Genomic DNA, 15,231 nt, shown 5'->3' on the forward strand with positions numbered 1-15,231 from the left:
TACATGAAGGGAGTGTATAACCCTCATAGAGGGGTTACCCTTCTAGGAGGGTTACTCTCCTGTTTTGTTTTTCCCAGTTTCGTTTACATGCGAGGTAGGGTAACCCTAGGAGGAGGGTAACCCTATTTGCTTGCTAGGGTTACCTTTCCAGGTGGGTCAACTTTTTGTTTGTTTAAGTCATGTTAATGCCATGTGAAGGTAGTCCCGTCAACTATAAACATGGCTTCGCTCGGTTATAAACCTGGTGAATTATTTCGGAGAACTATGCTGACAAGAGCAGCGAATCCAAGCCGGAACGAGGGCAACAGCTTGGCGGCTGGAATAAAACATTTTTCTTGTGATGATGTGATTGTGCAATTAATAGGCGAAATTCTTGACCAAAACGAAGGCCCGGGGGAGGGGGGGTACTCCCTTATATGCGCTATGTACGTATCGGCGGCGCCAAAGGGTATGGTTTTTCAGCCGCTTTGGTCATAAATAGGGTATCGATTTTGGCCATTTTGCCGCCATTTTGGTAATAAATAGGGTATCAATTCTTGCGATCTAGTCTTGAATTCGTTTTTCTTTTCTTTTTTTTTTTTTTTTGAAGATGCTACTTCTTCATCATGTTGTTTACAGCAACTGTGTGCGTGCCGCAACGGCTTATCACGCGTTCCCGTCACGCGCTGGACTCCAGGGGTTTTCGAACTGAAGTTGACCAGACACTATCAGGTCATAAATAGGGTAAGAGTTTTGGGAAGCGGGCCGCACACCCCTATCCATTTTTTGGGGGAGTACCCCCCCCCCCCCGGGAACGAAGGCTCAAGAGACGGAGCCGTACTTGATCAGTTTTAAACACCTTCACTGCTCATTCTTACAGCAATGTGTCCGTTGAATGTAGTTAAAGCGTTTTAGTATTTCACGATACAGATTATCACTGTTTTATTTCCTGTTTTGTGGGTGCATGTAAATATTTCGCTTTCTGAAATTGTAGTCGACTTTTTGCAGCGTCTTCCCGCTATGCGCCATGTTGGGTGAATCGAGGGCCGATTTGCACATGCTCTCCCAAATTGGTGCTGACCAAAGGCATGAAGGCTCATCTTTTAGAAAAGTTAGTTCTGCACGGCTAATCGTTTACACTGCATACTTTACCCGAGCTGGGCTAGATTTTCAGGATCGCGTACCAATTTTATCCGTGCTCGGACTACCTCTCGACATGTGTCATAAACAGCCACGCGTATTTGTTATGTAATCAAAGTCGTCACGCTTTTCGTTTTGTTTGTACAAAGAGAGCACATGACAACAACTTGATTTACTGGTTTTTGTAGGATATCAAATTTGGTGGGTTTATTTAGGGGCGTGTGATTTAACTCGAAAGGTTCTCTTTCTGTACGATATCAGAGCGGAATAAATCAGAATTTATACGAAAACGATTACGACTACTTCGTGTTTATAACAACATGGTCCGAGCACGGGTGAAATTTTGATCCGGCAAGGACGGGGCAAAGTCGTTTCTATCCGTGCCGAACCAATTTTTTCGGTACGCGTACTTTTTTCATCCGAGCCGTCCCAAAAATTTTCTGCCGTGTAAATGGGGCTTTAATAGCCACAAATAGTAGTTTTCACTGATATATCTAAGCTTTGTAATTGTTTTCTTTACACTTTTAATTTTTATATTTTATTCAGCAAGTACGTATTTTCAACAAGCATAAATAAATCATTTGTTTGATTGTTTTCTCCGACATTAAATTGCTTTCAGTTGCTTTCAGCGGATTGTTGACTTCCTTAAGGACAGATACATAATCAAGGAAGCCAATAAGACACAATTAGCTCTTGGCTTGGTGCCTAAAACAAGCCGAGCGACCTGAAAACAAGTTAATAATTAATATTATATTTTTGTCAGGGTTGTTCAGGGTTTTACTGTCTAAGTGCAGCCAAGCTCCACTTCTGGCACTGTCCAAAAAACACTGTTTAAATTGTTTAGCGCCAAAAAACTCGGGTCCTATTGAGTGATGGCCGCTGTTTTTTGGCTGACTCGGTTGATCTTTGTGTCTTTCAATATCCTGTTTGGAGTTTTGCTCGTTGCGATGAACACAGATTCTTGTGCAAGCGTTTTCGAAACTCAATACGGTAAGTTAACACGTTTTCATTTCTTTTTCCATCGTCTAAACTTATAAACTGTTCATGCACTGTTTCCATTCAGAAACTGGAGCAAACCAACAACAAAATATTGAATGTCTTCTTTTCTCTTCTTTTCTGATTTCACATATCATTTGAGGAAATTTTAAACGAGTTTGTGGAATGAGTGAACTTCATTCATCTTTCGACTGAGAGTGCTCGCTACGAACTTACAAAATTAAATACCCAGCGAGAAAGAAGTTCCGACTTCTTCAGCCACACTTCTCCTTGTGCTCGGGTGCTGACAGCGCCCAAACAGAAGGAAGAAGAATATTCTGCCATTATGCAGGGTAACTCTCGCTACTTTGGCTTTAGTCAGAGCACTGAACTGGTATTGCAGAAGTCATGGGTTTGAATCCTGTTCAACTGGATTTTTGAGGTTAACTTTTTGCACCTGCTCCAGCTGGATACATAACTGTGATGCGTTTAGATGTTGTTGAATTTTCTCAGCGGCGAATCCCATTGGCAAATATATCGTGAACAGGTCCTTAAGTGGGAATACAGTGGGGAAAAAGACGCTAGAAAAATTAGCCCGTGATTCAGAAGTATCTCTGGCTGGCTAAACCCGAGGGAAACGCAAAGCGAAAATATTGCATGATCCTGTTCTTTGATCGCTTTCTTTTTTGGGTTTACATATTTAAAACAGCCAAGTCAGAATTGTTGGCTTGAAAGTGTGCCAGCTGTCGCAAAAAAATAATTAAGGTCTTTCTACAGAGAGCTTAATTGACTTGCATGTAAACACCGACGACGGGAACGCCAACGAAAACGTCACTTCAGTGAAAATATAAAGTTATGGTTTTTGAGCTACACTTCGCGGTTATTCCAACTCGTTCATCCTGTACGGAATGGGGGCGAACTTTTAAAGGAACTAAATTGGTAGGAACGGTGATCGAGTTAAAATACAGAATGAAATTAAACTTCACCATCGTGTGCTTACGTTCTCCACAACTGACCGACTTTGAATTCGATCTTTTCTCGTCGATCGCTCTTTACGGCAAAGAAATACATTTACCAAAGCATATAGCATATGCGGGAAATTCAAAGCCTTAGGTGGAATACTGTCGCTGACATTAGTCTGCCAGTGGCTTTATTCGTGTTCAGCGATTCAAGAATAGTGAGAACTTGCCTCCGTGTAACAAGTTCAATTTTGATGGCTCGTCCGTCATGTGAGGGTCAACCTTTGGCCCCGGCCAAAGCAACTGAACAAAGTTTTAAGAAGATACTTTATTTATATTTATAGCTCTGATATTGAAAACTTCAAAGGACCTGCATGAAGTTTTTTGAAAAGAGTATTTTTGAGAGAGTCGAACTCAGCAATGGCTCAGTAATGAAAGGTTATGACAACATAAATTAAAATGCAGGGTAACCGTTTTGCTGCAAAATACAGATCAGTAATTTGTGAAACAAACCTACGCCGTACTTTTCTCAAGTTACTGTTAGCCCTCTAAAACGAGTTGCTATTTGCATTTTATTATTGTATTAAAAACAGCATCATTTTTTATAATCAGTTTGGGTGCTGACAGCGCCCAAGCAAAAGGAAGAAGGATATTCTGCCATTATGAAGGGTAACTCTCACTTCTTTGGCTTGATAGTTCAGTTTTTAGTCACAGCACTGAACTGGTATTGCGAAAGTCATGAGTTTGAATCCTGTTCAACTGGATATTTGAGGTTTTCTTTCTGCACCTGCTCCAGTTGCATACATAACTGTGATGCGTTTACACCTATTCAAAAAATCGAACCAACACAGTTCCCGCATTTTCTAGATGTTGTTGAATTTTCTCAACCGGAAACCTTAATGGCTGATACATCGTGGACAGGTTCTTAAGTGGGAATACAGTGCGGAAAAAGGCGCTAGAAAAATAAGCCCGTGATCCAGAAGTATCTTTGGCTAAAATAATAATTAGTCATAATAATTAGTCATTTAGGTGTTTTATTTATTCATCTATTTTCTTATTTAATTCTCTTTCTCTTTGCTTAATGAATCATTTCTATTTTTGTGCTGTGAATTTTCTTTTCCTTTTGACCGTGCAAACAGCTGTAAATGCTACCCACCTCGAATAGCCCTTGCTAATTGTGGGTATGTAATATTGTAATGTGTCTTTTCTCATAATAAATTGTTGTTGTTGTAGTTGTTGTTGTTGTTGTTGTTGTTGTTGCTGGCTAAACCTGCATTCTTGAAGAAAACGCAAACCGAAAATTTTGCATGATCTAATTCTTTGATGGCCTTTTTTTTGGGGGGGGGTTTACATATTTCAAAAAAGCCAAGTCAGAATTGTTGGGCTTGAAAGTGTACCAGCTGTCACAAAAAATTAATTAAGGTCTTTTTACAAAGAGCTTAATTAACTTGCATGTAAACCGACGACGGGAACGCCAACGAAAACGTCACTTCGGTGAAAATATAAAGTTATGGTTTTTGAGCTGCACTTCGCGGTTACTCAGGTAAATTAAGGCATGGGCCCCTAATAAATCGCTCAAAAAGTGAAGGGGGGTGGTCTATCTCAGAACACTTTGGCACTAGAAGGTTGAAACTTTGCCAGATACATATATCGACAAATTGTGTCAATTTGGTGTTTTTTAATTATGTAAATGTTGTCACGTGACTTTGCACGGCCACAATTTACTTAAAATGATGAAAGCAAAAATGGCAACACTTTTTGTTTTGAGATATTTAACCTAACTGGTACGAGACAACTTGCAATAATAGCATCTACAAAACTGTGCTTGGCCCCTTTTGAATTTTTAAATAATTTTTTAAATACACGGATTTTTCGATTAGTACCCAGTCCCCCAAGACAATTATCCCCCTCCGTTAGGCCTTTCCTTAGAAAAATCTTAAGAAGGCCAAGCACAGAAGTGATATAATAAACGCCCTTAACATTATTAAAATGATAAATAAATTAAGGACGCAAGAAAAAGTGTTGCCATTTTAAGATAAAGCTTTTTCTGCCGATGGAAGTCATGTGACCTTATTTGCATAATTTAAAAGTACCAAATTACCGCAAATGAATAATGTATGTATCTGTCAAAGTTTCATCTGTCTACATTAAAAGTGTTTAGAGATAGACAACCCCCACACTTTTTCTGAGAACAATTTTGGGCCCATGCCTTAATTCACGCGAGTATTCCAACTCGTTCATCCTGTACGGAATGGCGGCGAACTTTTAAAGGAACTAAATTGGTAGGAACGGCGATCGAGTTAAAATACAAAATGAAATTAAACTTCACCATCGTGTGCTTACGTTCTCCACAACTGACCGACTTTGAATTCGATCTTTTCTCGTCGATCGCTCTTTACGGCAAAGAAATACATTTACCAAAGCATATAGCATACGCGGGAAATTCAAAGCCTTAGGTGAAATACTGTCACTGACATTAGTCTGCCAGTGGCGTTATTCGTGTTCAGCGATTCAAGAATAGTGAGAACTTGCCTCTGTGTAACAAGTTCAATTTTGATGGGTCGTCCGTCATGTGAGGTTCAACCTTGGCCCCGGCTAAAGCAACTGAACGAAGTTTTAAGAGGATACTTAATTTATATTTAAATTCTGATATTGAAAACTTCAAAGGACCTGCATGACGTTTTTTGAAAAGAGTATTTTTGGGAGAGTCTAACTCAACAATGGCTCAGTAATGAAAGGTTATGACAACATAAATTAAAATGCAGGGTAACCGTTTTGCTGCAAAATACAGATCAGTAATTTGTGAAACAAACCTACGCCGTACTTTTCTCAAATTACTGTCAGCCCTCTAAAACGGGTGGCTTCTGTATTTTATTATGTATTTAAAACAGCGTCATTTTCTTCAATTAGCTCGGGTGCTGACAGCGCCCAAGCAAAAGGAAGAAAGATATTCTGCCATTATGCAGGGTAACTCTCACTTCTTTGGCTTGATAGTTCAGTTTTTAGTCAAAGCACTGAACTGGTATTGCAGAAGTCATGGGTTTGAATTCTGTTCAACTGGATTTTTGAGGTTTTCTTTTTGCACCGGCTCCAGTTGCAGACATAACTGTGATGCGTTTACAACTATTTTTAAAAAAATCGAACAAACATTCACACAGTTCCCGAATTTAATAGATGTTGTTGAATTTTGTCGCTCAACCTGTACGGAATGGGGGCGAACTTTTAAAGGAACTAAATTGGTAGGAACGGCGATCGAGTTAAAATACAGAATGAAATTAAACTTCACCATCGTGTGCACGCGTTCTCCACAACTGACTGACTTTGAATTTTTTCCTTTCTAGTCGCTGTTGATGGCAAAGAAATACGTTTGTCAAAGCATATAGCATATGCGAGAAATTTAAAGCGTTGAAGTTCCAGCAACCTCACTTACCGTGTCTGCCGACATTACATTTTTTGGAACCAAAGCTACCAAACAAATACATACAAAGCTTGAAATAAAAATTAGCTTTTACTTCAAGAAATGTTATTTCGACTTGTAAAGGTGAAGCTTTATTTTTGATCTTAGGAATCCTTGTATAGGTTTGAACTCTTGGTTCTCCCTTCTGGGCGGCTGGAACCTTGAAGTTACGTTCATGGTTGGCCCTTTTGTTTTCATCATTTTGTTAGTGCAGTTTATTTGAATTTGAATAACCATGTATCTATCATAGTGTGCTGATGTGCTCTTAACACGTGAACGGTTTTCCATGGCAACAAAAAATAGAGAGCTCCACAGTCAGAGTTGAATGTAACAGGTATGGCACATGAAGGGAACCGCGTCTGGTACGTTGCTTGTTTTAAGTCTTGTACATACTTTCTTTATGGAAACTGGTTGACGTAACAAAAGAGAAGGGGACACGAGTTCTTTTCTAACCCCTCCCGTTCACCTCCAACTGTTTAACGCTTGTAAGTGTGCTAACTCTCGTGCCTGTCCTACCTAGTCTCTCATATTGAAGTGAAAATGGCGATGTGATTACATAATGTCAGCGCCCCTCCCGATTGTGAACGGTGTGAAGAAGGGTTGCGTCCTCGCACCAACTCTCTTCACCATCTTCTTTGGTAAGATACTTAAACAAGATGCAGAAGATCTTGACGAAGCTATTAAGAAGGTGACATCTCCCGGGGGGTACTCCTCGGAATTCTTGGTGGGGGTGTGCCGCCCGGGTCTTCAAATCCCGACCCTATTTCAGACCTAAAAATGCCATTTCCCACACCCGTTTTCAGACCTGACCTCTAAAATTCATACCCGTTTTCAGACCTGATAATTATGCATCAGTGCCGAACGGAAGTTGACGCAAGGAGTAAAAGTAAGCTGGAATAACATAGTTTATCTATTTCTTTTTCTCGCTATCAGTTAGTCGTTCCAGTTACGCACTGAGAAGAAAAATATGTTTGTAAACTTTCGTAAATGTTCGCCGCCCCAAAAACCCGACCCGATTTCAGACCGTAATTGTCAAAATCTATACCCGCTTTCAGACCAAAACGGCTCAAAAACCATACCCTTTAGGGTGGCACATACCTATATAGCTTATATAGGGGAGTACCCCCCCCCCCCCGGTGACATCTACATCAACTATCGTACCGATGGTAGCCTGAGCAACCGTTGAGGCGGCTGTAGACCCGCGCAAAGACCTTGGAGCAACTGATCAGGGACATCTTCTTCGCCGACGATGCTGCCCTTGTTGCCCATACGGAGAAAGCCTTGCAGCGCATAACATCCTGCTTCGCAGAGACTGCCCAGCTCTTCTGACCAGAAGTCAGCGTGAGGAAGATAAAAGTCCTCCGCCAGGATGCACCTCGGGAAGAGTACCGCCCTTCCAACATCAACATCGGAGAGACAGTACTAAAAACATTTCACCAGTTCGCCTACATGGTATCTCATCAGATGCCAAGATCGACAGACTAGGAAAGGCAAACACTTCGGCAGATTGAACAAATACGTGTGGAACAACGAACACCTGTGAACAAAGGTACCAAGACCAGCGTTTATAGAGCCGTCGTACTGACCGCCCTCCTCTTTGGCTCTGAGTCGTGGATCACTTATTACCATTGCCACCTTCGACTCAGCTCTCGAGCGCGTCCATCAACGCTATACAGTCTCCGCATTCTCCTCAACATCCACTGCAGTGATTTCATCACCAACATCGAGGTCCTCGAACGGAAGGAGGTCCCATTCATCGAAGCCATGCTTCTGAAGACCCAGCTACACTAGGCAGGGCACGTCTCCAGTTTGGAATGGAGGTTCATCGCAAATTGGTGAATTATCCCACTGGCCATCGCGACAGAGAGTCACCGACGAAAGGGTGCAAAGAAGTCCCTGGCTCCTGCCACATCGACAACTGCCAGAGGTCTATCCTAGCTACTGACCTCAAGGCTTTGCGACACACCATCCACCAGGCTCTCTCCTCCTTCGAAAACACGCGCGGGGCCAGCCTCAAGGACTAAAAAAGGAGGAAGAACTGGGAGGCTTGACGGCACACGCAGTCGTCTCGTCCGCCCCACGAGCGTACTTGCAGTCGACGCGGACCTCCTCTTTCATAGACCTTCGTTCGCAAAGCCAAGACATGATGACTTATGACATCTAGTCTTACACCATATCAATTTTGGGCATCCAGAAGTACATAGTTTCCAAATAACGTCTTCTAACACCTGTCCACTAAAAAACTGTATTCGGCCACCTTAATTATGAATTTTTCTTAAGTCTGAGAGAAAATTTCAGTGAACTGGAAAACTCGCAACAGATGTCCCACCTTAACAAATTCATTCATTTTCTTATCGTTTTTCAGATCACGTTTTAGTGGGTCACGTGGTGGCCAAGGCATTTGTTACCGACGAGTTTGAATGTCAGCTGAAGTGCATCGAAAACAACACTTGCAAGTCATTTAATGTTCAACCCGGTGCTGATAATGCCAAACGAGTTTGCGAACTAAACAACAAAACTCGCCAGATGAAACCGGATGATTTTAAAAGGAAGATAGGATCCAACTACTATGGCTCGCTTGAGGTCAGTCTTATATTTAAAATGGTTTTCCCTTCGCCTAGCTCATAACAATTATTTTAAGAGAAAACTTAACAACCTCGTTCCCAGGATCTCTCCTCTTCACGTCCCAGGGAGGAAGAGGAGAGACCCTGGGAACGAGGTTGAAAACTTAAAATAACTTCCGATGCGTCCGAGACAAAATACTTCCGAGTAAATGTGAAATCTGTGAAAAACAAATTAAACTAGTAGTAATCGAAGATTATAGTGCGTCGACTTAGGCCCCAAGGCTTCTAACTGGGTTGCATAAATCATGTTAAGATTACAGGAACCTGTAAATTAAATTGTTATAAAAATTAATATCAAAAGGTGTCAAAAATGGTTTTAAAAAACATAGACGTTTCTTCAGTGTGGTCATGTCATGCATCTCCGAGGAACTTTTCTTTCATCGTTCATTATAAAAACGTCACAATAGCATCTTGACGTCCCGCGCGCGTTTCGTACCGTTCCCCGTGGTTTCGCTGCGAAAAGTACAAAACGAAAAGTACAAGACAAGGTAAGATCCTTTTCTTTCTGAAATATCCGCCGCATCCTTGGTAGGATGCCCTATAAACACCTAGGACAGGTAGCATAAAACGTTTCTAACGGCTGTTGACAATTGTTCCCAGACAATAACCTAATGTGTTGCAACTTACTTACAGGTTCCTGTAATCTTAACATGATTTATGCAACCCAGTTAGAAGCCTAGGGGCCTAAGTCGACGCACTATAATCTTCGATTATTACTACTTAATATCTATTTTTATATCAATCCCATCCGATATACTATCCGATATACAACCTCTTTTCTCGATTACTTGCGCTTAGGAACATTTACAGCGGTAGGCTGCTGCCGCTGAACATTTACAGCGGTAAGCATTGGGTACGAGACGCGCTGGGCATGATGGACTGTCATATTCATTATGCTATTGTGACGGTGCGATTTTGCACAGACATATTTTCTCGATTTTTTGCGCTAAGGAACACGCGCGCTGGGCATGATGGACAGTTTTGGGACGACTCGATTAGGAAGCGTCTCCTTCGTCGACGCAAATATATAAAATTCTTAAATGAATAACCTGAATAATCTTTAACACCAGCTAATCGGTGATCTGAATTTGTTCCATTTTTCCAGGTGTCGTGCATCGATGTTTCCCAGGAACAGAATGGAAGATCTCCCAACAGTGGCCATTGTCATCCTGGCTACAAAGGGAAACGTTGTGAAACGCGTAAGCAAGCCGTTTAATGATTCATCCTGAACTGTATTCAAATATCCCCTCAGATTTCCAACCCAACATTTCGTAGGAAGTTTTTGCGTCAAAAGCCCTTTCTTCCACATGCATCTCATCGAATTCAAACAGGGACAACTGTTTGGAAAGAAAATTTACAAACAAAACAAGCGGGCATGCGCCACAGTTTCTCGCAGTAGGCGAATTCGCAATTGGGTGTTCCCGAGAGGTTCGTTTCTCGTTCACAAGATTAACCTAAGTATCCGGCTTTTCGGGCTTTAAACAATTCTTTTAAAACTCCTTTTTTCGACTGCAGCAGTAATTTACACTAGTAGTAATTTACCTCAACCGTGGAAATACGTTCTTTAAAATGGCAAACGTTATCGGTAAGGTATTTTTCGGACCTAGTAAGCTGTTGGGAATTCAAAACCAATCGTGTCTGGTTCGTTCGCATTTTCCCGCGCTTAATGCCCATTACATGTATTTGCTCCGAGTTCTGATTGGTTCCTGGCGCTGTTTGCCTCTGTTGTGGTTGGCCAAAGTAATTACTTTGGCTCTAACGTGGATTGTCATGTTTTTTATTGTAGGAACACGAGGACTGAATTCTCATCTGCCTCAAGCTTGTAAGGACATTCGGGACTCTGGAGACTCAAAAGGAAACGGGAAGTACTGGATCGACCCTGAAAAAATTAGAAACCCTTTGAACGTTTATTGTGACATGACAACTGACGGAGGTACGATTTAATTTTCCGGAGATGGTTCTTAAAATTTTTAATGGCTTGTTAATTAAATACTATTTCGTCCTATCCTTTAGCAATCAGAAAAAGCGATTTCATAGTATTTCAAAGTTTTAGGTTACACTCTCAGTTCCATAATAACGTCTAATTTTGGCATGGAGTGAACGTTCTTTTTTTTTTTTTGAGCCTGAAAAAGTTCTTAGAATGTTCTTAAGTTACCTGTTAATATTTCAATAAATCTATGCGGATGAGACCAAGACAAAAAATACAGCCTAAGTCCGACACAAAATGAGATATTCAACTATGCACTAGGCATGCAATAAGAAATCCATCGTTAATATATATCCTTAAATGTGTCCCTTTATCATTTGAGTTAATTGGACTGTATAGACTACAGTTTTACATGTATTATTTTATCCGTGTTTATACTGTTCATTTTAAAAACAATTGGTGGAAATAAAAATTAAATGATCTTAACTCACTCTCAGCCTGGGTAAAGTCCTTAGTATGCTCTTAAAATTTAGTCAGTTAATCTCAGCCTCAACGTTCTTATAAACTGGTTGTTTTGGTGATCTAAAGTAGCTTTACTTATTCTTATGCTCACTTCAGCTTCAGTTGGCTGTAATGAAGTAAAATTTTCTTTCGTTTCTAATTTTTGAAGGGGAGTGCTCATGTTTGTACAACCTATGTTAGTCAAATCAGAAATAAACTTTGCCAATCTCAGGAGGCCGGCTTTTGAAATTCAACTTCTTTGTTCTCGCTTAAAGCTTTATATAACTTAGGTTGCGTTTGATTGATCCTATTCTGGAATAGGAATACGTACAATTTAATGATGACAAGACAAGAAATCGCTCGTAAGAGGTTTTTGGAGTTGCCAGAGTACAAAATGGCTCTTATCGTGTGTCAGCGAATTTTGCAGAAATATCTTCCCAGATTTACTTAAAAAGAGAAATCTTACAGCTATACCGCTTATTTCTAATTCCGAGATACCTTCAATCGAATGCAACCTTAAATATTCTTGTCGTTATTTTTTTAGGGGACGTGGTCGTGCATATACACAATCTTTATCCAGTCACATTTCATAACATACAGAAACACGAGTTTCTGTTCTAACTGAACTCAGTTGCTTCATTTTAGGAGGCTGGCTTCTTGTTTCCAATATTGTGGTACAGAGCTCAACTCTTTCCTCTCGCGTTCAGCTGCCAACCAAGACTTCCTACCGTGGAATAAGCAGCGATCAGATGGTTCTCCAAACAAACGCCATGAAAGAGCTGTTCACTCACTACCCCTTCACTCAGCTCAGATTCCACTGCAGTAAAAACAAGACGCCACGTACGTTCCACGTGATTACGGCTGCTAACAGCTCTGGTGAAGCTGTCGTCCGATACTTTAGCGGCCAGACGGATGTCATGCCCGACTCATGTGGCTCGTTTGTGAGAATGGAAGACGACAACTCGAGGTTAGCGAGAGAGTGCACAGAATGGGGGCACCAAAGGTTAAACGGTTCGTATAGAATTGGAAAATGGGGACATGATGAAGATCAAAAGAGATTGTATCAGTTCCCAGCTTTGGTGGGATACGCTTACCACTGGATGCTGGATCCGCAGGGCGGATATAGTTTGAGGTATGAATGCGATGATACAATGGCATCCGGAGCCTTGTCTATTGGTGATTTCTGGAAAGTATACGTTCGTTAGACCCCTGACTTGGCAAGAACAGATAGGAGATCGAGATACGAGAGGAGAGGAGAGGTCCAAATATTTACTTTCAAATAGTTGACAGTGTAGAATATATCTTGTAGTTGCATCGCTGTCTCTTAATTACGGTTATCAGTTTGCGCTTTCTACAAAATTGATTTCTGTGCACTATGACATACTTACTCGTTTAATTAACACTGCACTTTCACCAGTTGTTTTTAAGCCGAAGAAAAACTCTTATATGCTAGATGATGACTTTTCCCTTATTTTTGGGGGGGATAGCAAAGCGAGCGAAGTACGGCATCCCCGGGATCGCAATTGCATGTCTCTTGGGATGTGCTCGTTTGCGGGGTGGGTAGGTGGGGTGGGGGTGGGGGGTGTTGTAACAGTAGAAATTGAACCATGCATAAAATACTGATCTACCTCGCTCCGATCGCTTAAGGTTGTCCTATACCTTCAGAGGTGTCTCGCGCTTAAGCGATGTAGCGCGTCTAGTTAAAACTCCAGATACCCAAACCCCTATATCAAATCAGTTAAGTTAAATCTTATAGAACTGGCTATCAAACTATACCAAAAATTGTGAAATAAAATGAATTGTCGAATTTTTCACGACCTCTAAATGCGAGCGTCCGAATTACCTTTTTAAAGCTTACTACAAGACTGTCAAAGCGAATTTTGCTTTTTGCTAATTTTATTTGCTCCTCAGTTTCCGGACCCAAAGCACTAAAAAAAAGAGTCTGCGTTTTGCCATATTCAATCGCAATGAAAAGTTATAGAGCATTTTCGAAATAGGATGAAAAAAAATGTGGAGTGATCGTACAAAAATCGTTCTCGGAGAAGAAATATTTCGAAAGAAAAAATTCGCAGACACGTTTTTGTTGTTTTCATGTTAAACTAGCTACTGTCCAAATTTGAAGGCAAACGAACAAATTCCTTTTGAGTTTTATCTCTTTGAAGGGGCTCCTCCAAGTGAAAAAATTGATTCAAGAAAACAGCGCTCAAAATTCGGCAAATTCGTTTAGTTTGATAGCCAGCTCTATAAGCTTTAATTTGATGTAAAGGTTCAGGTATCTACGGTTTAAACCGGACGCGCTACATCGCTTGGACGCGAGACACCTCTGAAGACACCTCTTAGGGTATAGGGTAACCTTAAGTTTTGACTGTTATTGAATTTGATTCTTAGTTCTTAGCTTTTACAGTTTCTATACCATGAATTGTTGTTCATTTTTTAGTTTCTAATTTTTAGTATATACTTGGCCGTGGATTACCTGTAAACTAGCTGATTAAGCTAAGCGTAAATCCCACGTTAAATAAAGTATCGTATCGTATCGCTCTCACCTTTCGAATAAAGCGAATTGTGAGTTTGAATATGAAATATCTTTAATCATTTTACTGTAGTTCATAACCAAGTGAAATATGTGAGAGTAAGGGACTTTAAGAAACAGCGACGGCAACGACAACTAAAACGTCGCTTGAAAATAAAAGTTCGCGTTACTTGTACTACTTCGCGATTATTCCAATTCGTTCAATTTGTACAACGTGGCCGAACTATTCAGTAACAGAACAGGTGGGAACTGCCTTCAAGTTGATAAAGAGAATGAAACATTTACCGTCATGTGGTCACGTACTACACAAAACATTGAATTTGGTCATTTCATGTTGTTGTTTGGTCGATTACGGCGAACTGAAATGTACCAAAATTTATAACGCACGTGCAGGGCCTTTGATTTTCTCATTAAATCCTATTGTTTTGTGACGTTCTCATTGCCGTCGCCGTCGCCGTCGCCGTAGTAGCTTAATTCTTAAACTCCCTTATCATATTAGGTAAAACGAGAATAAAACAATGGAAAACTCTCTAACGTACGGAGTAGAACGTTTCCAGTACCTTGCTTTTTCGTCTGTTGACCCACGATGTTAAGTTCTACAATCCCTAAAGCGACTAGATTTACTGATAATTATTTGTTTGTAGACACGGAGCCCTGTAAAGGAGAATTTTACGTACTTTAATTACATTTAAGCCTGAACGTACTTCTATTGTCTGAGGGCGCCGTTTCCATTTGTCAGAAGTGGCGAGCGAGACCGTTAAGTTTGTAAACGGAATGTACCAAGTTTTATTCTAGTCCTTCAAGTTTCTTCAAAATAGCACGTACCGTTTTCGGAGTGATTAGTTTCAAGATTTTGCAGTACCATCCCTGGCCTTCAAAATGAAACATTTCATTTACAGCCTGGCTGCTCTTGCCGGCCAGTGCTGGCTCATGGAAGGCACTCACAGGGTATGCACTTTCCAATTGTCAGAACTGGGCAGCAGTTCCCAAATGGAATGTACCAACTTGAAGGATAAGTTGTTTTCCTAGTCCTTCGAATTTCTTCAAAGTAGCGTGTACCATTTTCTGAGAGTGATAATTTTTCAAGATCTTGCGGCACCACCCACTCAAAATGATCCATTCGTTTCACAGACTGGGCG

General features: G+C 40.8%; 1 protein-coding gene across 1 annotated transcript; it reads left to right on the forward strand.

The window, feature by feature from the left end:
• The first annotated feature begins 1,918 nt into the window (after positions 1-1,918).
• LOC146474105 (uncharacterized) lies at positions 1,919-14,795 on the forward strand. Its single transcript, XM_085117374.1, has 5 exons — positions 1,919-2,109; positions 8,876-9,093; positions 10,240-10,333; positions 10,921-11,067; positions 12,208-14,795. The coding sequence occupies exons 1-5, from the start codon at positions 1,992-1,994 to the stop codon at positions 12,765-12,767; spliced, it is 1,137 nt and encodes a 378-aa protein (XP_084973500.1). The 5' UTR covers positions 1,919-1,991; the 3' UTR covers positions 12,768-14,795.
• Positions 14,796-15,231: the final 436 nt, after the last annotated feature.

The sequence above is a fragment of the Pavona decussata genome, unplaced genomic scaffold, assembly GCF_977016875.1.
Source record: "Pavona decussata unplaced genomic scaffold, jaPavDecu1.1 SCAFFOLD_91, whole genome shotgun sequence".
NCBI lineage: Eukaryota > Metazoa > Cnidaria > Anthozoa > Scleractinia > Agariciidae > Pavona > Pavona decussata.

What these genes read in the sequence shown, in the direction of transcription:
- LOC146474105 (XM_085117374.1), top strand. Translation starts at nt 1,992, where the DNA reads ATGGCCGCTGTTTTTTGGCTGACTCGGTTGATCTTTGTGTCTTTCAAT. An exon ending in AGGGAAACGTTGTGAAACGC is followed by an intron (nt 10,334 to 10,920) that starts GTAAGCAAGCCG and finishes TTTTTATTGTAG; the next exon opens with GAACACGAGGACTGAATTCT. An exon ending in TGACATGACAACTGACGGAG is followed by an intron (nt 11,068 to 12,207) that starts GTACGATTTAAT and finishes GCTTCATTTTAG; the next exon opens with GAGGCTGGCTTCTTGTTTCC.